The sequence below is a fragment of the Mauremys mutica genome, chromosome 6, assembly GCF_020497125.1.
Source record: "Mauremys mutica isolate MM-2020 ecotype Southern chromosome 6, ASM2049712v1, whole genome shotgun sequence".
In the NCBI taxonomy this organism is placed as follows: Eukaryota; Metazoa; Chordata; order Testudines; family Geoemydidae; genus Mauremys; species Mauremys mutica.
The window spans coordinates 3,891,788-3,915,664 of NC_059077.1; the positions used below are offsets into that span (position 1 = coordinate 3,891,788).

The window sequence follows — 23,877 nt, forward strand, 5'->3', positions numbered from 1 at the left end:
GCTGGGGAGACGGCAGAGAAATTATGGGAGGAAGTCATCAGCAGAGAATCTACTCGAACCTTCCTACACCACCCAAATTGGGCCTCTTTTGAGGTCTCAAAGAGCTTGCTTGACTTTAAATAAATATTTAGCAAATCAAAATCAGAAAGGCTAAGGTACAAAATGAGTTACGCCTAGTAAGGGACATAAAAGGCAAGAAGAAGAGGTTCTTTAAATACATTATGAGCAAGAGAAAGATGAAGGGAAGTGAAGGTCCTCTACTTAGCAGGGAAGGAGAGCTAATAACTGATGACATCAAGAAGGCTGAGGTGTTTAATGCCTATTTTACATCAATCTTCACTAAAAAGGTCACTAACGGGGACCAGATACTAAACACAATTAACAGCAACAACAAGGGGGAAGGAATGCAAGCCAAAACAGGAAAGAACGGGTTAAAGAATAGTTAGATATGTTAGATGTAGCCAAGTCAGCAGGGCCTGATCAAATTCATCTTAGGGTACTTAAGGAACTAACTGAAGCAATCTTGGAACCATTAGCACTTATCTTTGAGGATTCATGGAGGATGAGTGAGGTCCCAGAGGACTGGAGAAGGGCAAACATAGTACCTATCTTTAAAAAGGGGAACAAAGAGGACTCAGAGAATTATAGACCAGTCAGCATAACTTTGATACCTGGAAAGATACTGGCACAAATTATTAAACAATCAGTATGTAAGCACCTAGAAGATAATAAGGTTAGCCAGCATAGACTTGTCAAAAACAAATCATATCAAACAAACCTAATTTCCTTCTTCAACAGGGTTACTGGCCTAGTGCATGGAGGCAGGGGGGAGCAGTAGACATGATATATCTTGATTTTAGTCAGGTTTTTGACATAGTCCCACATGACAGTCTCCAAAACTAAGAGGGGGGAGAAGAGGGGGAATGTAGCCTTGATTAAATTACTGTAAGGTGGGTGCACAACTGGTTGGAAAAACGTACTCAAAGAGTAGTTATCGACCATTTGCTATCAAACTCTGAGGACGTATCTGTTCCCACAGGAGTCAGTCTTGCATCTGGTGGTAGTCAATATTTTCATGAATGACTTAGATCATGGTGGGGAGAGTAAGCTTTAAAAATTAGCTGGGAGGGGTTGCGATCATGTTGGGGGATAGGATTAGAATTCAAAAGACTTTGACAAATTGGTCTAATTTCAGCAAGATGAAATTCAGTAAAGACAAGTGCACAGTACTACACTTAGGAAGGAAAGCTCAGATGCACAACAGGCAATAACTGGATAGGGGGCCGTACTGCTGAAAAGGATCTGGGGGTTATAATGGATCACAAATTGAATATGAGTCAACAATGTGATGCAGGTTAGGACATGTCACTGCAGGACTCAACTCTTCCTTGACTGGCCTTTTCATCACCAGGATTGATGAGGCCCAGGATGCCCCACAGGTGCAGTTCCACTTGTGGGAGCTGTAGTGTAGACAAGGCTCAGGAGGGCACCGAGGCTTTTACCAGAATGGTTTTATCTAGGCTGAGATTTAAATCTATGATATTAATCATCTAATTAACGTCTTCTAAAACTCCAGTCAAGAGAAAACCATTGAATTTTAGCACATGCTAAACTATTGTAGCTAAAACCCACATTTTATAACCTGCTGAAATTGAGCGAAAGGCATTGAAATGTATCCACGCTGGTAGCAAAAAAGAACTAGATAAGTTCCTGGAGGGCAGGTCCATCAATGGCTATTAGCCAAGATGGTCAAGGATGTGACACCGTGCTCTGGGTGTCCTTAGGCTGTTTGCCAGAAGCTGGGAGTGAACAGCAGGGGGTGGATCACAATGATTCCCTGTTCTGTTCATTCCCTCTGAAGCACCTGACACTGTCAGAAGACAGGCTACTGGGCTAGATGGACCATTGGTCTGACCCACTATGGCCATTCTTATTAAGTGGGGGTTTCAACAGAGTTAAACTACCCTGACTGAACTAACTTGATTAAAATTAGAAGGAGGTATCTACCCATCAGAGGAATGAGGAGCGAAGACTTGCACTAGGCGTAGTTTGGGGAAACAACCTGATTAGTTTGAAGATGGAGTTTGATAAATTTATGAACAGGATGGTATGGTGGGATTCCCTGTGGTATCAGGGGACTGGACTCAATGACCCAGCAAGTCCCTTCCAGTCCTATGTTCCTAAAAAAATCCACCTTTTTATCCTAGTTTAGATAGGCCATTGCCATCTAACCCTCGTCTGAGTGGTGGAGGTAAACACGCCTGAGCTCTGTCTATACTAGAGCCTCCACTGATAATTGCACCCGTTGGGAACTATGGCTCCTGAAACTCCTAGTGTAGACACAGCCCGCAGTAAATTCAGATGCAGCCTCAGATTAAAGGCTCTTCCTCCCCGCAGAAGCCCAGCCACACATGCAGGAGCTTAGTAGACTCTCCCTGACTCCCTCTGAATGGAATTGAATTCAATCTCAGTTGAGCGTGGAGCTAGTCTGCCACTTGTTTCCTTGTCAGACCACCAGCGATGGGGCCCATCTAAACAACCAGAGCCCTGGGAAGAACTAACCTTCTTTGGTGCGTTTCCTCCTCTCCCCGCTCCAGTCTCCAGCGGGAAACCCCCTCCCCAGCAGCTCAGAAGATGAGTTCTAATTGAGTGGAAAATGACTGGCACATTCTTTTGATTTCCTTTACTGCTGCCTCGCTTGCCGGTCACACAGCACCGCTCGTTAGCATCCAGCTGCAAGGAGTCACTCTATGTTGCCATTTTAAATGATGGCTGCAAGATGTGTACCAACCCTCCGGCCTCCGCCTCTCATAAGTAAGGAATCCAGGCTGCTGTCCTCCCCTCTCTTGCCTGGAAATGGTTTTCTGAGTTGTGCTTTCTGCAAAGGTATCAGTATTCGCTGAGGCTGGGAGAGAAGCTCGGGGCAGTCAGGAGTGGGGAGAGGAGCCAGTGCGGCTCATGCACCCCTTGCCACGCTGCACAAGCCAAACGCCTCGCTCTTGGCCCCAAAGGAGCATGGGAGCAGGTGGACTGGTGTAGTGGGTGGGAGCAGTGAGAATGGGCTGGGGGAGCAGGTGGAGCAGAGACACACACAGAGGGACTAGGTACAGTGACCGAGGGAGCTATAAACCCTCAGGGCATAAACTGACCATTAGCTACTGCGGCTTAGGAGAAAACTTCCCCCGTGGGCAGATTGTCCCATCATCGGCTGTCTGAAGCAGCTAGGGCTGGCCACGGTCAGAGACAGGATTCCAGGCTAGATGGGCCCCCGGTCTGATCCATCCTGGCAGCTCCGAAGTCCCTGTAGGCAGCGTGAGCCGGCAGAGACACGCTGGCGAGACCTTCTAGCGGGACGAGAAGGAGCCAGCCCATGCCTCAGCTGCCATAGGCACGTGGCCCAGTTCAAAAGGATCCTCTCCCTGGAGGGGTGAAGAGCAGTACATTCCGGGTTGGGCACGGGGAGGCCAGCCAGAGGTTACTCATCAGAAAGGGCTTGGACTCTGATAGGGCCGCCTGGGTGACTCCCCCTGTGCATCCAGGCGACACGAAGGGCGTGTCTACACTGCAGTAGGCACCCACGACTGGCCCAGGCCGGCGGCCTCAGGCTCGCAGGGCTCGGGCTAAGAGGCTGTTTAAATGCAGTGTTAGGCATTCAGGGTCAGGCTGCAGCCCGAGCTCTGGGACCTTCCCGTCTGGCAGGGTCCTAGTCAAATGGCATGGGCCAGCCGCAGACTGTCAGTTGCAGTGTAGACGCACCCTGAAGTGCCAAGGAAAGGGACGAGAGCTTCCCTCCTGTGCGGGCCGGGCAGGGCCTTGACTCTCATGGCTTCCATGCAGGAGTCAGGAACCGCTGGTTGTTTACTGGGAAACACCGTGAAGCAAGCAAGCAACGGCACAGGCTGGCCGTGCCAAGCGCAAACCCGCCTGAACCCTGTGGGTGGGAACTCGGTATGGCTAGCCTGTGCCGCTGCCCGTGCTCCCGTGGCTACACTACTGTTCTTAGTGCACTCGCTCCCTGAGAGCGAGCACGAGTGTGTCTGTGTGCAAGCTGGTAGTCACACCCCAAGCTCCTAGACATAGCCTATGACTGTGTTCCAGGCCCTCAGGCATCCTGTCAGGCCGAGCGTCGTGCGAGGAAACGCCTCCTCCCTGCTCCCCCCATGGTAAAACAGACCAAAAGCATCACGTCTGGGCAGAACAATCAGTCATTTATGATCCATAGGTACTGGAACTGGGGGTGCTGCTGCACCCCCCGGCTTGAAATGGTTTCCATTATATACAGGGTTCACAGTTTGGTTCAATGGCTCTCAGCACCCCCACTATACAAATTGTTCCAAACCCCTGCATTTACCTCCACGTCTAGATGGCCAGGTTCAACAGGAGCAGGGAGGGGACCTGGGACCTACTCTGCCTGGGAGACGGGGGCTAGAAACATGCAGTTTTGCTCCATTTCCCAAAGGGAAAGGCAGCATTTGCCAGCAAAAATGCTGGGACGTGTCACCCTCTATCGACTCCTCACATGCCAGCCGAGCATAACAAACCGTGGTATTTACCGGTGACTCTAGCCTGGCCTTAGAGAGGCAGCATGTGGGGGCCATTTGCCAGTGGGGCACCAGCATCCACAAGCTGCTACCCTCGTCTGGCGGTTTGGTGGCCCAGCTGTGAAGCAAGCCCAGCTCTCAATGCATATCTGACCTGTGACGGGTCCCCCTCGGGGTGCCACCTGGAACTGGGGTACCACTGAGCCTGGGCTCCCTTTATGCTGTACTGCTGTGACCAGCCTGCCAAGCCCTCTCCCAGGCTCCAGCACACATACAGGTAGGGACGCACCCAGCTGCAGGACATGTAGACGCTGTGATCAGCTCTGCATGGGGAGGTTCAGCTAAGGAGCTACCCAGCTGCTCAAGTGCACCCCCCCCCTCTGGAGTATAAACCCAAAATTAGAGCGTCTTGCGCTGCACAGAGATCTGCACAGCGTCAGCTCATGAAATTCGCCCCCTCCCGCAAAGTGGAGAAGGATAGGCAACAGCTTTCTGCCCCGAGTTATGACTCCCACGCACTGGTTTGTGATGAAGCAAAAACAAGTTTATTAACTACAAAAGATAGATTTTAAGTGATCATAAGGGATAGCAAACAGATCAAAGCAGGTTACCTAGCTGTGACGTTATTGATATAAATGGGGACCATATAGAACATGGGTTGCAACCAAGGTCCTGTAGTGGCACCAAATCCTAAGTAAAGGGGGTCATATAAGGTGTCTAAGACCAGGTTCTGGGTTGCTGATTATAATTATGCTGTCTATATGTCTGTATCATTTTTAGTTGAAGTTATGAATGTTGGCTCTATGCTGTCTGTATTTCAAGTTTGTGCTGTGCTTCTGGGGGAAGCCTCCCAGACAAGCTGGTGTTAGCTCTGCCTAGCCTGTTTGATGGCCCATTAAGGACCGTCAGCTACACAATGGACCCATGGAGAGAAGGCAGACACGCCTTGTGACTCAGCAAAGTATGCAGGGACTGGCCCATGTGACTCCAGGCTCCATTTTGCTGTAAATTTCCACAGTGAAGACAAAGAGATTCTTACACCTGGAAAAGTCTATATAAGGCTGATGCTTCATCTCCATCTGGTCTTCAATCCTGCTTCTGACCTCTGGAAGGACTTTGCTACAAACTGAAGCTTTACACAAGGGGCTGAACGACCCATCCCAGTGGGGGATGCATTCCAGGGACTCAATTTGAACCCGCAGTTTACTCCAGCACTGCTGCAAGCCTGAACTAAGAACTTTGCCATTACTGTATGTAATTGATTCCATTTAACCAATTCTACCTCTCATTTCCACCTTTTTCCCTTTGTAAATAAACCTTTAGATTTTAGATTCTAAAGGATTGGCAACAGCGTGATTTGTGGGTAAGATCTGATGTGTATATTGACCTGGGTCTGGGGCTTGGTCCTTTGGGATCGAGGGAACCGTTTTCTTTTATTGGGGTGTTGGTTTTCATAACCATTCATCCCCAGGACGAGTGCACTGGTGGTGATGCTGGGAGACTGGAGTGTCTAAGGAAATTGCTTGTGTGACTTGTGGTTAGCCAGTGGGGTGAGACCAAAGTCCTTTTTGTCTGGCTGGTTTGGTTGGCCTTAGAGGTGGAAAAACCCCAGCCTAGGGCTGTGACTGCCCTGTTTGAGCAATTGGTCCTGATGTGGCACTCTCAGTTGGGTCCCGCCAGAATCGCTCCGTCACACTAGCAAACAAACAAAACACACAAACTAAGTTTAATATACTAAAGAGATTGTAGATGAGTAGCAAATTTTTACCTTAAATGATGATTCAAGCAGGCTGCAGATTCTTAAGGGGCCAGCTGCACTTGCTTACAGCTAAAATCCCCAGGTGTTCCTTTCACGGGCTAAAAATCCCTTTAGCCTGGGTCCAGCACTTCCCCCAGTTCAGTCTCCGTTCCTTCGGTGTTTCCAAGAGTCTCTCTTTGGGTGGGAAGTCAGTGAAGAGCATATGGTGGAGAACCCTTTGTCTCAAAGCTTGGTTCCCGTGCCAGTCACTAGAAGAACACTGATATTCCAAGATGGAGACCAGCACCAGTGACCTGGTCTCTGGTCCCTTTAGTGTCTCAGCTGCCATAAGGCTGTTTGTAGCATCCTCAGGAAGGCCCCCAGGTCAGAAATAAGCTTCTTCTAAGGCTTATTGTTCTCCCTAATGGTTCATTAATTGGAATGGGCCCTTCCCAGCCTGCCATCTAGACTGACAGTCTTTTGCCTAGTGGGTGTTCCCCAGGTGTAAACACATTTGTAATACAGATACATAGACAATATCCCTAGCTTCAGACACAAAAATGAAACATGCATACAAATAGGATAATCCTATTCAGTAAATCATAACTTTTCCAATGATATCTCGCATGACCTATCTTCCATAAAATACATCCGAATTATGCCATAATCATATCATCATAATATCACGGTGAAGAATATGGGGTGCAGTGTCACATGACCACCACCCCCATCCTGATAGGCACTGTTTGGGCCCCTGAGTGGCCTTCTCACTAGAAGCCAAGCACCGCCTGGGCCGTGGAGAAGTGATCCCTGCAGGCCACGGTTGGGGTGAGGAGTGAGCCTGGAGGAAGGTTGCTTGGCCTCTGCCCATAGGACACACTGTCCTTTGCATATACTGGGGACTGCCAGAGCCTTTCACCAGTACAAATATCACTCTGACAGAGAAGAGACTCTCGCACTGTCATTCCCGTTTGCTGTATGTGGGGGAGGGGGAGGGAACAGCTCCTCTCTGAATCCTGACTTGTGTTTTAACAGCTTTAAAGCAGCCTGACAGATGGTATTTGCATTCTTCATGCAAAAGAGGGGAGGAGGAAAAAAACCCAACGGCACCTCACCTCCGCCGCGTTTTTCCTGATAGGAGCCTTGGGCAAGTTATCAAAAGAAAATACACGGCATTAAAAATGTAACATCCTGCTGGTGCTAATTATTCCGCACATCAAAAGCAATTCAAGGCAAACGCGACTCCAAGCGCGGAGTGCAGGCCACCAACCTCAGGGAGGGAAAGACATTTTCGGCTCGTTCGGATGTGATAACATGCTCAAATGCAATCCCGGCACTCGAAAGGGCAGGCGGTCCCTGACCCCTTTGACCCAAAAGGAAACCAGAGCATTCTGCAGAACGGCATGCAGGTTATACGCCAGGGAGACTTCACCGCCCCCCACAAAACGCAGCCACCTCTCGGATGGCAGCCCGGCCACGCTGAACAGCAATGTAGAGTGTGAGGACAGAGAGAAGCAAAATGGCCTTGGAGTCAAGGCACTGGACTGGATTCGAAAGATACAGGTTCAGTTCCTGACTCTGCCACAAGCCCCCTCTGGGGTCTTAGGCAAAGCACTTAATCTCCCTGTTTCCCAGCCGTAGAGTGGGGTTAATGATACTTCCTTACTTCCAAGGGGCTTTATGAGGACCGAGTATTAATGCCTGTGAGGTGCTCACATGCTACACAGATAGGTCTGTAACAACCTACCCAGCAGGTCAGTTCCATTTAAACTACTGAGGTAGGCAGAATTAAAAGACCTAGACTGGAATTTGGCAAGCCATGGAGTTTAATGAAAAATGCCCTGGGATACTTAATGATCTTAAGTGATCGGTTTTACAGCTCAGGTGAAAGGTGGCGGCTCGGACAGCATAGTGTGCTCCTGCAGCACCTTGTTTTTACTCAGAGAATTCCTCCTTTCCGCAACTGATGGGGCCGGACTGCTTCATTTCTGAGATCCGACAAGCTGAGGTCAAGTTTGTCTGACTGGGGCAGGGAGTTCACACAGCATGGCAATCTTGGAAATGAAAACATGGGAAGGAAATTTACTTGGCCGGTCCAATGCGGCCCTTGCTGCTCTTAGAACTGCCGGGCCAGCAACAATTGGTAATTAGATCTTTTTTTGCCGAGGATTATTTATTTGGTGAATTTTCCCCTTTTTTCTGCCAGTGAATTATCCATGAAGGGATTTTGATTCTTTTTGTAATGAATTGGGTCAGCATTTTAAACGAGGTGCTGCACATTTTATATGAACTCCTCACAGCCTATGCACTGTTTGTGAGCTAAGTGATTCATTTACCACTTCCACTCTTCTCTGCTCTACTCATTTCTTATTCCTGGCATGAAGTGGGTTACCTGAGCCAGGTGGTATTGTTCTGCGCTCTGGCTGGATGACTGACATTTTTCGAAGGAGCGAAAGCAAAGACATCAAATGAGAGACTCGGTGTACCTCTATCAACATGACAAAGTCTTTGCAAAAATCACGGAACCCCTGTTTGATATCTGCTGGTTTGAGTGCTAGCAAGAATGCCCCTGGTCAGTTAGAAAGGTCAATCTTTTCTACAGCCTAAATGGTTACCATGCGGTTCGTATGACCCATAGGGTTCAATCCAGCCCATCCCTATGGAGAACAATGCAGGCTTGTCCCCTATAATACAATTTTTATTGTTTTGTATAATCTAATTATAAAAGATCTAAGTGGTAGGGATTCCCACTTGTTCTCCCAGCGTAATTAACTGCTATAGTTATACCAGTATCACTTCCTTTGGGGACACGCTTATTCCAGTATAAAAGTGGCTTTTTTCTGTCTTAAACCACTTCCCAAGCGACATTATCTTATACTAGAATAAGAGTGTCCTCATAGGGTTATACCAGTAGAACTATCTCAGTTTAAATTTATACTTTACCTTATACCAGTATAACTTTCTTGTGTAGCCAGGTCCTTCATTTCACCATCACTCTGCATTGCTTACCATGCTTTTTACTGCTTGCAAATCGGTCATGAGCCGAGGTGGATTCCTCTTAGCAGATCAGTTGGTTGATTTAATGCAGGGGTTCTCAAACTGAGGGTTGGGACCCCTCGGGGGGTCATGAGATAATTACATGGGGGGGGAATCGCGAGCTGTCAGCCTCCACCCTAAATCCCGCTTTGCCTCCAGCATTTATAATGGTGTTAAATATATAAAAAAATGTTTTTAATTTATTAGGAGGGTCGCACTCAGAGGCTTGTGATGTGAAAGGGTTCGCCAGTAAAAAAGTTTGAGAACCACCAATTTAATGCCTTTTGTTCTTCATACATCAATTGCTGCAGGTCTCCCAGTCATTTCTGTTGCTCTTTGCTAAACTCCCTTCAGCTTGTCAATATCTTTTGGGGAATGGGGTGCCCAGAACTGAACCCCTGTCCTGTCTGTCTGGGCCCCCTCACTAGATAGCAAATCTCCTCACTGAAATCCCAAGAGCAGCTCTAACCCAGTTACAAAGCTGGAGAATGTCTATAGCATGACAGGAAGCAGTGATGCTATAGACTTTACACTGGATCTGAAGCTGGCATCGGTTAGACTTTCAAAGGTGGCCCCCTCTTGCCCTTTACTGCTGTCTTCCAGGATGTTCCAAACTTCTGTAGATTCCCCAGTGCTAGTTAATAGGTTCCTCCTCCGTGGTGGTGCAGATGGAAACAAGGTGTTCAAGACTGGCTGCCTTGCACATTGGAATCTCGCTGGGAAGTTATTACTTGATTGGAGATGAAGGATTTCTTCCTGAACAGTCCATCAGACAAACCAGCTGGTATATTCCAGAGAAGCTATAACAGTGACACCGATTTATACATAGCTTCAAATGTACACAGCACTTTTCAGCACTAAATTAAGCCATTTTTCCTGCTCCAAAGAGCAGGGGCGGCTCTAGCCATTTCGCCGCCCCAAGCACGGCGGCACGCTGCGGGGAGGGCTCTGCCGGTCTCCGGTCCCGCGGCTCCGGTGGACCCTCCCAGCGACCGGCAGAGCGCCCCCAGCGGCGTGCCGCCCCAAGCATGTGCTTGGCGTGCTAGGGCCTGGAGCCGCCCTTGCCGAAGAGCATCCACCCTAAGATGGACAAAACAAACAAAGGTAGTTATGCTAGCTGCAGTTCATAGGATCCGGCATTGCCCTAGCCCTGGTCCCACTGAAAACAAAGGTAAAACTCCCACTAGCTGAATAATTTCTTCTCACTGAACCATGTTTCACTGAGACCAGGATGCAAACATTCTTTGAAACTAGCTGGCTCCTCACTGCACAATCAGAATGAACGTAGGTTCTTGGCTTAGTGAGGTGACACAAAGGCACCTGGATAACCAGAGCCGGGAAGTCTCAGTGAGCTGAGGATCTGAGGTGAGGCTATTCTTCAGTTTGGCTACAAGCTGCTAGGCTCGAAGCAGAAACCACTGGGTGAGGTTCTGTGACCTGTGCAATACAGGATGATCACGATGGTCCTTTCTGACCTGAAAATCTGTGATGAGAACGTGGCGGAGTTTTTCACAGCCCAGTTTTCACGCCATTTTGCAGATTGAGGATGCCGTTGTGCTTCACACAAATCCTGAGAACATGACTCCATTTTTAAGCAATCCTTATTCGAGCAAAACTGCCACTGATTCGGGGAAAACTGAACAAGGACCTCAGGGTTGGGAGCACTGTTTTCTAAACACGCTGGCGAGCCATTTGCAGACTCTCTGCTGACCAGGAACGTGCAGACCCTCTCAAGGACTGAGTCTGCTGCTGCTCACAGCCAGAAGATTCTCTCCCAGAAATCTCAGCTGTCCTCCCGCCAGCCTCCATTTTGAACGGGAAAAAAGTTTAGTTGAAAGAGCTGTTCCCCATGCGAATAGCTCGTAACCAAATCTCTGACAAAACGGATGGATTTGTTCCACCCACTGATATTATTTTGGTATTTGTTCTTATGCTGGGACTCTCTTTCCATCCCTGGTGCAGCTTCACTGACGTCATGGGGCCATAGTCTGCCCTCAGTTATACTGGCGTAAACCCAAGGGGTCACGTATCCGGCTGTCAGCCCGTCTGCAGCACATGTGCCCCGATCTTCACCCCAGTATCCGAGTACTTCCCCGTCTATTTGATGAAGTTACTCTGGCTTTACAAATGACAGCAGGATTTGGCTTGGAGTGTGACACCGGCAGAGAGTTCGGCCCTGCGTGTTTGGGCCCTTAGCGAACACAGCAAAGGAGAAACACCTGCAAAGTGAATGGATTTAAGTTGGAGGGTTTGAAAGTTTCCTCTGTCGCAATATCTCACATTCACCCAGCCCAGCACCTTTTATCCCCAAGGCTCCTCGCAGACTTGACGTTAAGCTGGATTTTGGAATCATCTGCATTCGTTCAGCTACACAGATTTTTTGTTTTGCAAACCAAATCCACAAAATCCACAGAGCCAGCGCTGGATTTATACTTTTCCGTATGTGTTTGGACTCAAAGGCCCTTTTAATGGAAGCCGATGTCCACCCCAAGCCCCGGGATTCAAAGCAAGAGCAGGAATTACACAGCCATCTGGAGTAGCTCAGGACTGCACAGACCCGACAAATCCTCCCCCTGCTGCTTGTTGATAAAAGACAAAGCCACCAGAGGAAAATCTGGCCTGATAATAATTGTCCACCCTCCCCCCGGCTGGCCTGCTACCAAATGGGGTGATTGTGCCTCGAAAGTGACCCCAAAAAGCTCATTCATTTGCACACGTCACCTGGCTACAAACCACCCCCACCCCCCCAGGGATAAAACCTTATAAGGAAAGTCATGTGGGAGTCGAGGATGCTCAGCACCTGGCAGCATCGTCAGGCCCGTAGGTTCGCGTCTCTCCAGCTGTTGGCCAGACAGGCCAAGCACACTGTATAACCCCCCCACACACACACACACCCCAAACCTGACACAATGCAACAAGTGGCGTGCTGAACAGGGAGATCCGGGGAGTGCAGGAGGTGCCCCTGCTGGGATCGGTCAGTCATTCTCCCAGGCATGTGCACATCTGCCTCCTGACCTCATCTTTTCCTCTCCCTGACTGACTCGTAGGCAGGACGGCAGCAGCGAGGTTCCAGGCGAGGCGAGGGAGGTGGCGGGTTGAGGCAGGGCGCTCCATCCGGGAGAGAGGGGGTGGGGACGCTGAACGGGTGTCGAAGCTGGCAATGCGGAGGGAGCGCCATCGAAGGAGACGAGGCCTGAGATGGAGGCTGGGCCTGAGCGATGTGGGGCGTGGAAAGCTGGAACCGGAAGTTTAAGAGGCAGCCAGTGAACTGACACAGCGGCAGACAAGAGGGTGAAACGACGGGAGAGGGAGGTTATGGCTCAAGGACGCAGGTTCAGGATCCCCCACCATCCTCTCTGCATCGAATGCCCTCCCCGTCCCTGCTCGCTCAGGCACCAGCGTCCAGCGCTCGAGGCACTCCTTCGCACTCACTCCTCCACTGGGCCTGCTGGACGGGAACTCGCCATGCAAAGAATAACCAGCCCCCCAGTTCTTCCTTCCCCGGGTTTCCCCAGTGCATCCTGCCTTCGCAGCTGTGTCGCAAGCACCTCGGGGAAGGGGCTGTCTCTGTGTCGCGTCCAGGACAGCGCCAAGCACATTGCCAGGGCCCAGCAGCTAACCACAACAATCACAGTACAGAAGTTGGTCATTAACTGGCCAGGTATCTGTTGCTGTTGCTGTCCCTCTGGCGAGCAGTAGCAGATTTCTGGGCCTTGCGGGACGGTTTGATGAGGAGTCTGGGTAATTTCTTAGTGTAACTTCATTTATTTACACTATATTCACCAGTCCTGGAACAGAGGTGGTCACAAACGGCCTATAGGCAACCCCTTCTTCCAGGAATCTCAGCCCAGTGCTCAGTGCCCTGGAGTAGCTCTCCCCCGCAAGAACTGATTCTAGTTGGAGAGCAGAGACCAAACTCCCTTGCTGCTGGCTACAGCTCCCACCCAAAAGCAACCCCATCACAAAACTAACAAGCAGCAGCATGTCTTCAGAGACTGAACAGCACTCGCATTCTCAGAAAAATAACTTGTAAGACTGCGTATAACAGCGCTGCCTGGATCAAATCAGCTAAAGAGCATGATCTATTGGCCTTGTGAGTCCTTTGGCCACCCACCTTTGTGTGTGATTGTACCATCGTCCACAGGAATCGCCATTGGCCAAAGTCCCGTGGTAGGAAGCGGAGGAGTAACCGTTGGAGGCATCCGTGAAGAGGAAGCCAGGGCACTCTAGTTACAAACCTAGGCTCATCCTGCCCAAACCGTCCGGCAGCAGCCAGGGCTATGGCGGTGGACTCCTCCAGAGGCTGCTGGAGACGAGACCGGGAGACAGACACGTTACACTCCACTTGAGTTTTATTCAAAAGCCTCGAGGATTCTCGTGGGTCCTCTGCCCCTCTGGCGGAGTGCTGCATGGCCAAGAACGACCCCAAAAGCCCCATCCTCCCTCATGCTAAACTTCCCGCTCCCTGGCGTTACGTGGGCGAGGGGCTCCCTCTCCAATTGCAGGCTAGGGAGGCACTGGACTGTCGGCTAGCGGGTTCGTGAGTGCAGCATAGATGGAGCAGAAAGGGAGATCCCCTCCCAAGCCAGAACCCCAATTCTGCATGGGGTTGGAGGGAGCCCATCCCCTCAGCAGCTCCGCTGGGACCGTGGGGCTCAGAGGGCGTAGCTGCATGACGCCCGTTGTTCATCAGATGCCCGCAGAGAGACCAGCCCTCAGAGAGAGGGGCTGGGCAGAGAGGCTGAGGAGGCTCCGGTTGAACAGCGTCCTCTCCGCCAGGTGTCCCTCCACTGCTGAGGCCCAACTTGCAAATCCTAGTCACTGATCGTGACCTGGCCAGTCAGTTGCCGTGGAGATGATTGTCCAGGGGGTGTATTCAGAGTCGTGGTGGAAGTCTTGTCATCTGCAGATACTGAAGGCCAGATGGCCATTATTGGCCTGACCTCTTGCGTACCACAGGCCAGGAAGCCGTCTCCAAAATGGGTGTGATGATACTTCTTGCACAGGCTTGCTCCCTGCGACTGAGGCAAAGCCCGGTGGAGTCAGAGGCCATCTTTGTACTGGCATCAGTGGGCTCTGGGCCAGTCGCCACTCACCCTGAGACGATAGAATTGCTCTCCCGTTGTGAAAGTGCGTTATGGAACTGCCTCCCACCCTGCTCCATCTCCATGCAGCTGTGCAGGGCTGGTGCCTGTTTGCGATGCTGCGGTGAGGGAAAGAGATCATGTAGCCCATTGAATTGTTCTAGCATCACTACTCTTGAGTTGAGAGCAGGACCGCAGGGATTTGCTCACCTGTTTGGTTTGGAAAGGCCCACACTGATGCGCAGACAGGAGCACACAGCTGCTCAGTCAGGGTTTGTTTTGCAATCTGGCTGTGTCCGGCTGCCAGGTTCTGGGGCATATCTGTCTAACCAACTCCCCAGGAGAGTATTAGCCTGAATGGGGAGACATAACACACAGCTAGGTCAGGCGCACTGCAAACTCTGGGCTTCTCACCTGTTCAATAATTAACACGCTGTTAATTAGCACAGAACATAGGGAGCAGGTTAAAAACAAACAAAAGGAAGTATTTCTTCATACAATGCACAGTCAACCTGTGGAACTCCTTGCCAGAGGATGCTGTGAAGGCCAAGACCGTAACAGGGTTCAAAAAAGAACTAGATAAATTAATAGAGGGTGCGTCCATCAGTGGCTGTTAGCCAGGATGAGCAGGAATGGTGTCCCTAGCCTCTGTTTGCCAGAAGCTGGGGATGGGTGACAGGGGATGGATCCCTGTTCTGTTCATTCCCTCTGGGGTACCTGGCATTGGCCACTGTCAGCAGACAGGTACTGAGCTAGATGGACCTTTGGTCTGACCCAGCAGGGCCATTCTTACGTTCTTATGTTATGTTCTTAACACACTAATGCTCTCGCCCTGACCTTGGCCTTTCATAGACTTGCTAAAGCAAATGAAAAGTTTTAGAAGTTGGGAGTTCAGTTCAACAATGCTTGGCGGGACACCACCCCGTCCCCAAGAAGAAAATGGCCCGTCTAGAAGTATAATAATGACTGATTTGCTATCGATACCCTAATACATCTGCAGCTTTAAAAGCACTTTACAAACCTCAGCTAATTACTCCTTACTCAAAAAGCCTCTGAAGTAGGTGAGCAAATATCCCAGTACCCCAAGCTAGAGTCAAAGGGGAAGAGGCTGAAAGTTGGGGGAAGAAGGTAAAACATTGGACTTGTGTTCTGGGGGAGCATGAAGAGTCATTAACTGGTCTGGGTTGAATCCTGATGTTCTCAGTCCTTCTGGAGCCTAAATCTTCATCGAAGTCAATGCACCAAATTCTGAGGCCTTTACTCAATTCTTACTCAGGCCAAACTCCCATTGAAGTCAGCTTGGTTGAGTAACGAGCACCAGCTTTGGCCTTTTGATTTCATAGGAACATAGATGTCAGACTGGAAGGGACCTCCTGGGTCATCCCCTTGAAAGTAATGATTTGGGGTCAGGCTTGAACACCGATGGCTTAGAAGTGTACCATACAAGTGTCTATAACTCATTACCAGTCACCTCATCTCACCGAGTCCTCAAGTACAATGTCTGTCTGTCTGTCTATCTACCTATCACCCAGGTACATCTATCTGTCTGTCTGGCCCTCCTCGCTGTAGTACCTGTTGCTTCTAATCTGTACCGGAATAAGCATCTGCTATTCCACATATTTACTGTATGCTTCATAAAACATATTGCAACATATCCACAAAGTATAAGGCAGAATCTAGAAGCTACATGGCCATGTTGCACAGCTAGCTGATATTTTGTGAGTGGCAAAATGTACCCATGGGAGGAAGCTACCTGCGGTGTGTTTGTACCTGGAGTAGAGCTAACCCAACCCTGTATTGTGAAATAGCATGAGAATGGACTAAGAGTATAAAGTGTAAAAAGACCTTTCTGTATTATTCCAGTAAAACCGGACCCTCCAGAGAACGTGGTGGCCAAGCCAGTATCCAACAATCCCCGGAGGCTCGAAGTGAGGTGGCAGAACCCTTCCTCTTGGCCTGACCCCGAGTCCTTCCCGCTCAAATTCTTCTTGCGGTATCGCCCCCTCATCCTTGACCAGTGGCAACATGTGAGTGACCTCTCAATCGCCTTCACTGAGGGCCAGGTAATGGGGGGAAGGCTGTGGGGTTGTTGTGTTGTAGAGGCCCAAGCCTGCAGCCCTTTCTTACCGGCTGTGAAGTCAGTGGAGTTGAGGGAGGCAGTAAATGCCTCTGAATGGGCCTATGGCTTGGGAAGGACTTTGGACAGGAGATGTTCGGGAACGAGAAGGGGCTTTATTGCTGCGAAGGCGATGTTACCGCCTGGTAACCAGCTTGCACAAAACGCACATTTGATTCTGTCCTTTATGACAAGCCAACGCAACCAAGGCCTTTTAAGTCCCATTCCTCCTTCAAACCACTCCCCCACTCTGCACTCTAATACGGGGCCAGTATCTATTTTCCATACATATGTTCTACATAAAACTTGCCCGCCGAGATGTAAGAGACATTTGAAGTGTAAATGTCATCGCATTTAAATGCGCTCTGCCATGTTAGATTCCAAACCGGAGATAAAAAATATCTTGTGCCACAACACGCTGCACTGTCAGGGACACAGCCTTTGCTTTGACGTTATCGTAGTTTTACTTTTATTTCTTGTTTCTTTTTTTTTTAAAAAAAGAATGTTGTCAGTGAGGTTCTTAGGACAGAAGTCCACTGTTCACTAGAAGAACAGGGATAGCACAGGTAATGGCATTTGAGTGGTTTCAAAGTAGCAGCCGTGTTAGTCCATATCCGAACAGGAGGACTTGTGGCACCTTAGAGACTAACGAATTTATTTGAGCATATCCATTCAACCTTTGTCTTCTCTTCTGAGACTGGCTGATTATAATCCCAGTTAGGGCGATGTTTGGTGGTGGGCTGTGTGATGGGGAGATTATTAGCTCACCGGCAAATGGAGCAGGACCAACAGCTTGATGGTAGACATGGATCTCAGATATGTTTGTAGAGCTGGGCCGTCTTTCTTTGTCAGATGGGTTTTTTGGATGAAAAAACATCTTCTGAAGGCAAAGAAAATTGCTGTGTCAGTGTTTTGGGTCCTTAGATGTTTTCTTATTTTTTGACCAGGCGAAAATGTGTGGTTTTGTTCCCAGTGGAAATTTTTGTGTTTTTTTTTTTTAAACCAATAAATTCTTGGTTTCTGGGGTTGGGGGGGCGGGATTTTTGTCCCCTTTTCTTTCTCTTTACCCTGCCCATTTTTCCACTGGAAAGCAGAGGGGGAAAGAGGGGAGGGGTGTCTAACAAATAAAACCTACAAATAAAAATATTTTTTTTACGTTTTTGAACATTTTCATAAACAAAAAAAAATTACGTTTGAAATGCAAAATTTGGTTTCACTTGGTCGAAAATCAGAAGACTCCAGGGGAAGTTTAAACAAAACAATTGGAGAAAAGGCTTTTCTGACCAGCTCTGCCCTTTTGGCTCATTGCAGGAATTACAGGAGCAATCAGATGCTTTTCATCTATTACTGTATTGTTTTGGGATGGGAGTAGCCTGCCTGTCCACACAGGTGACAGCAACAATCCTGCTGCCTGCAGCTCCTTGGGCCAGGGTGGCTATGTCTGTCTCACTATGAGCTCTCAGGATAGGCCGGCCCACTCGGTCTGATTGTGTGCCTGCGTGCCGGTCATTGTATGCTGCACCCAAAGAGAAAAGGGGTCTTGGCAGTTTTCCAGCCTCCTGGAGTCTGTTAAGTATGATTGGTGGCATTTGAAACTATGTTAAGAATGGAAGGATGGTCCTATGGCTAGGGATGCTAGCCTCAGACATGGAAAACTGGTTCAAGTCCCTGCTCCGCCACCAACTTCCCGTGTGACATTGGGCAAGTCACTTAACCTCTCTGTGTGCCGCAGTGGGGATAAGCACACTTTGTACTTCACACTGGGGCCATGAGGCTAAACGCATTGGAGACTGTATGGTGCTCCGATACCAAGGCGAGGGGGACCGTCTCAATACGTTAGATGTAGGGTGACAAGATGAGAGGAAGAAAATATCAGGACACATGGTGGGGGGGGGGGTCGCTGGCAGAGCAAAAAAAAAGCCGAGTGCCATCAGCAGAGAAAAAAAAAAAATAAGCCGAGTGCCGCGAAATATCGGTACAAACTGCGTCCCGACCAAACACCTAAATATTGGGACAGTCCTGATTTTATCAGGATGTCTGGTCACCCTCGTTAGATGAGCATTCTCAGTAAAAATACAAACCCCAAGACACAATCCGTCCCCGCTGTAACACCCCAATGTGATTCATCGCTGCAATCTGCAGGTGATTCCCCATTGCATCTGGGAGTGGCGACATAGACGAAAACAATCCTTTCCCCTACATTGAGTGGCTTGGCATTCCTGTTTTAAGAACCAAGGTGTCTGATCCAGAAGTGCTGGTGTTCTGGGCTTTTTCTCTCTCTGCCATCACTCATGCTGTGGCTGCATCATTCTTCTGTATTGCTTGTTTATATATTAAAAAAAAACCCAAACCTAATTGTGAGTGACGTGACACCGATCGCTGAAGCGGGTCGAATAATGCAAAAGTGTGTTTGGGAATAATTTGCTCAGTGACTGACAGCCAACATTTGCCGACTAAGGTCCTGGGCTCATTATTAGACTGTCTGTCAAGCCAGCAGGAGAATGAAAAATACGATTTGTGAATAAGCTGAATGAAAATGCCGCTGTTCATCAGGTGAATTATTTGCAGTGATTAATTCAATCAGCTCTTTAAACTCAGACTGGGGTAGCACTGCAGGGCCATGCAAGATTCCCTACACAGCTCTGTCAAGCCACTTAAATTCAGAGCTGCAGCACTTTTTGCCAGTGCAACCCTGGGCTCCCCACAACACACACACAGTTTTGCATATCCACCACAATCCCAACCCACAACCCCGCCTCCAGGGACACTCCCCATACACACACACACACACAGAGCCCTGGGCATCTCCTCTCCCCATCCCCCTACCTCAGCTTTGTTGATGCACCACAGTCCCACCCACACAGCTCTGCCAATGCATCTTAATCCTGACCTGCAGCAATTCATCCTATGCCAGTCCTGGGACCCTGCTGGCCGGGGACCAGCGTGACTGAGATGAGGCCACCACATGTGCCAAGCCTGCACTGAAGACAGGCAAGAGACAGCCCTGAGCTCCTGGTACCGTGCCGGGATGTCACTCGCACCGTGACCAGTTCAGCCGGGTGCTGTGCAGCAGTTGAATAAGAAACTCTGAGGTTTCATTTGCCAAGAAGGGTTGCTGGACACTGAACGAGAGGCCGTTCCTCTGCCCACAGCCTGAAGGGGATGAGCAGGCGTTGACTGGGGCACCTCTGAAAAAGGTGTGACGTGAAAATGGTTAATGAGTGTAAAGTGTCACAGACAGGTCTCTTTTCTGGTGCATCCTGTGTCGTTCCCAGGTGGCACTAGCCCTTCCCCTCCCCAGGGGAGTCTAGGGACCAGTCTACCCTGGACTAGGGCATGTTCCAGGAAGGGGAGGTGCATCCCAAACCACGTGGCATGTCCAACCTGCCCTTGTTTGGCTGACACAAGGGTGTAAGGAGCTATTGGTGTAAACACAAGGTGCCCTCCCACACTCAGCTCCCCGCATGGCCAGGCCATTACACACGACCTGACTGCTGACCGTGGGAGCGTCCATCACAAAGTGTCCCGGCAGGTTAATAAAAAGGAGGCCAGGTGGAGAAGGATGGACCTCTGCCAGCAGCCACAAGAAGCAGTTAAACCATATGCTGGCACCTATGCCCACCCGCACCCAGGGCCTCATGCTAACCGCCATTCTCGGCCTCTTCTTCACCTCCTCCCCACCCCCCCACACTTAACCCCCTACCTCATTTAAACCCCTTGCATACACAGGAGTCAGCTAATGGAAATCCTGCCTGCCACCTACTTAGGCTGCATCCCCCACCCAGCCTTGCTTTGTGCCACAGGGCTGTCACCCAGCGAGGCGCAGGGACGTGCCGAGGTGGAGAGAGGAGCAGGCCAACTTATTAAACATTCCCAGGGGGAAAAGAGTGATTCCCAGAGCAGCAGCCTCCGGGCACACAACAGAAGATCTGCAAGAACAACCCAGACTGGCTGGCTGAGCTGCAGGTCACAAGAGGGCCTCTGGAGTGACTGGATATGGACAGGAACGTGCATTCAGACTCTGCTTGGGTGCATCATTTGTTGGCAGCAAACGCAATTCCCCCTGAAGTGTGTCTGATGGCCACCCGAGAGCAAAGGGCTCCTTCCCCTATTGCCAGCTTTGCGCAAAGACTTTCATAGAATCATAGAATATCAGGGTTGGAAGGGACTTCAGGAGGTATCTAGTCCCACCCCTTTAGACTTTGCCGTGCTGGGGTGATTTGCTCAGACCGCTCTACAATGCTGCCCTGAAGGTATCAACAGGAACAGACTGGCTGTGTCGTGGGTGCTCCAGGCCCTGGAGTGCCATCCAAAGCATCCAAGTGCCCATTTTACAGATGGGGAGAGTGAGATGCAGGGAGCTGCTGTCTCGGTCCAGCTTACGCAGCAGGTCGGGGCCTTCCCAACGAGATCCGGCGCTCCGTGTACAGGCCAGAGTCCCACCCTTGCCCCACACATCTGAGGAGAGGAGGGGCTGGCTCAGACGTGGGCCCACTTGGAAGCATCCTGGCACCCGTGACAGTCAGCTGCTAGCTGCTCCCCACTCAGCCAACTGGCCGTCAGTAATTAGCTGTGTCCCACCCCCGGATCACTATGGGGCCCTCTCCAGTGCAGGGCTCCAAGGATTTGCCCTCAATCTGCCCCGAGGCCCCCTGGATACCCAGCATCCTCTATGGGCAGGTAGAGGAGGGGCTGGCTGCAGCACTGTGGGGCTGGGGCCTGCGCTGCTGGAATTCAAAGACCCAGCAGGCTAACACTGTGTTTCATGTAGCGACAAGTGAAGGTCTCCAGCCACGGGGCAGGGACAGGACGGAGTAAAAGCAGGTATGAGAACCGGAGTGACTCCCTATCAAAATTGCTTCGTTTACACAAGTAGTGACATTGGGGCGGCGGCGCTCCCAAATTGCCAACTCTACGCACTCAGCCTGACTCAAACTAGGCTCCTTCCTGCTGCTATCTCATCCCTCAGCCCTGGACCGCTGTGAGGTTGAACTCAGTCCTCTAAGCATGTGAATTATTATCGGTGTGCTAAAAGAAGGAGCCCCAGGCTGCACCTTGACCGAAACGCGGGTGTCTGTGCGCGCGGTTATGTGTGGCGGACGCGTGGCGCGTTGCTGCACCTAAGACACAGCTGGGACACATGAGCAGCGGGTATAACAGGCAGGGGAGGCTAAACCTCCCCAATCCCATGCCGTGGCCCCGCCCACATTCTGCCCCAAGGCCCCACCCTTGTTCTGCCTCTCCCCTGAAGCCAGCAGGGGCTCCGCTTGGGCCGGCGGCCTGGGGCTCAGGCCAGCTGGCGGCCTGGGGCAGCTCAGGCCAGTGGGCACTCGGGCCGGCCAGCAGCCAGGGGTGGCTCGGGCTGGCCGGTGCAGCTGGGGCGGACCTGCCCAGAGCTCAGCACAGCTGAGGCGGGCAGGCCAGTGTTTGGAGCCGCTCGGCTGGGGCTCCTCCAGCGGCAGTGGGGGGCTTGAGGCTCCGGCGTGCGAGGGAGGGGGGACAGAATGGGTGGGGTAGGGGCGGGGCCTCAGGCAGAAGGGGCGGGGCCAGGGCTAGCCTCCCCAAAAAGGGGGTACACACACCAGCCATGGGGACACGTCCCTTCTCCAGCACTCTAGGCTGACAGCCCCATCAAAGGTAGAATTAATTTCATGATGGGTGGCAATTGGTTCTCCCTTCTAGCCTGCCCTGATGAGCTCACCCCAGAGAGCCAGGGGACTGGAAAGCCGGGCTGCTCCTTTTCGGCTGCCAGGACGGAGAGATGGGATGTATTTGCAGACGAAACAGGTTTTTTTATTCTCCCCTCTTGGCAGAACCTCACATTTTGTCTCCTAAATATAAAACATTAAATATTTAGGGTATCCTTTATTTTTCTCCGGCTTTTAAGTTGGTAATTCAAGCCAGATTAGCATGGTTTCCTCCTCCGTTTTATAGCTCCGTCCTGGCCTCCAGCGAGCTCTCCTAATGCGCTCAGATGTTCCTCTAATGGATTACCTAGGCTGGAACTGGATACTCTGCCCTAATGGATTGCTAATAGCCTGTTTCTGGTTTTACAGGCTCCTTCAGTTAACTCACAACAGCAGCAGCGATCACTGCACGCATACATACTGTAGCCCGGCGAGCACGCTGGCTCTCACACATGGAGACGATCACACACCTCTGCAGACGCACACACCGAAGTCCTGTCTGCATGAAAGTCCACATGTGTGCATGAATGTAGACACCCACCCACACCCCTACTCATACCATCCATCGGCCAACTCCTAGGCACACTTCCATTCACATTTGCCCACAGTGCTAAAGCCCCCACTAGAGGCTACGTTTATATAAAAACACCCAGATAATGCAGTACCGTCACTATAATGGCATGCACGCACCAGAGAGCCATGTAACACGCAGTCACCCCGTCTAGTGGGGAGCATGCAGGGAGTGGGGTGATGTGCCCTGCAGTGGAACTATTCACATCCTTAACTGCTTTGCTGGATCAGGGCTTTAGTGTGGGAACCTCTCCAGTGTCACTTTGCTCCACCATGTAGCATCAGGACTGAAAGCCTAACTCCTGCCACTCAAGCTCAAGGGACCCCTATGACACATAGTCGAGCAGTTTTGACTCTGTCCAGTAGAGGACAGTGATGCTCCTATTCACTAGTCAGTTTGTTACCAGGCAAGAGAAGCCATTTCTCAAGCTGAGATCCACCCCCGCCACCAATCTCACGACTCCTGAAGCTGGAGCTTTAGGAAAAAACACCAAAAGGCGGGAGACTTCTAATGCAGTTGGGAGACTTAACAACACTGCAGATCCGTGCCAAGCGCTGGGTTTCAAACCATCTGCCCCATTGCTAGGAGGGTGTGGGATGGAATTTCTGGTCTCAGAGACAGAGACCCGCCCCAAAGTAACCAACAGCGCAGTGGCCAGGCCACTCACCTGGGATATAGGATCTCAGAGGAGCAATTGATGCAGCAGGCATACGGCTGGATCACTTGATTACGCTGTTCTGTTCATTCCCTCTGGGGCACCTGGCATTGGCCACTGTCGGCAGACAGGACACTGGGCTAGATGGACCATTGATCTGACCCAGTGTGGCCGTTCTTATGTTGTTACTGATGCCTGCTGGGATCACAGAGAAGCAATTGCTCCGCCGGTGTCTGGATACCTGTTGGGAATCACTGAGCCACATCCCCGTGCAAAGTCGCAAGGCAGCAGTGACAGCGAAAGAGACGAACCTCTGGGTCAGCTTACCAAAGCCCCCGCAGTTCTTGTTTCGGGGCAAACCAAAGCAAAGACAAATCCCCCAGCAAAGCCTGTTCATCTGCAGAGCATTTGAGCAAGTAGCAGGTGGAGAAGTGGGGAGGAAATCGGTG

General features: G+C 50.6%; 1 protein-coding gene across 5 annotated transcripts in view; it reads left to right on the forward strand.

Moving 5' to 3' along the window:
* The window catches only part of CNTFR (ciliary neurotrophic factor receptor), a 430,747-nt gene that overhangs the window by 365,992 nt on the left and 40,878 nt on the right, over nt 1-23,877 (forward strand). For 4 of the 5 annotated variants that reach the window (XM_045020582.1, XM_045020584.1, XM_045020583.1 and 1 more), the window contains one exon: nt 16,263-16,462. In XM_045020582.1, the coding sequence (XP_044876517.1) occupies nt 16,263-16,462 (200 nt within the window). The remainder of the gene's footprint in view (nt 1-16,262; nt 16,463-23,877) is intronic. The other variant, XM_045020585.1, reaches the window with a different exon arrangement.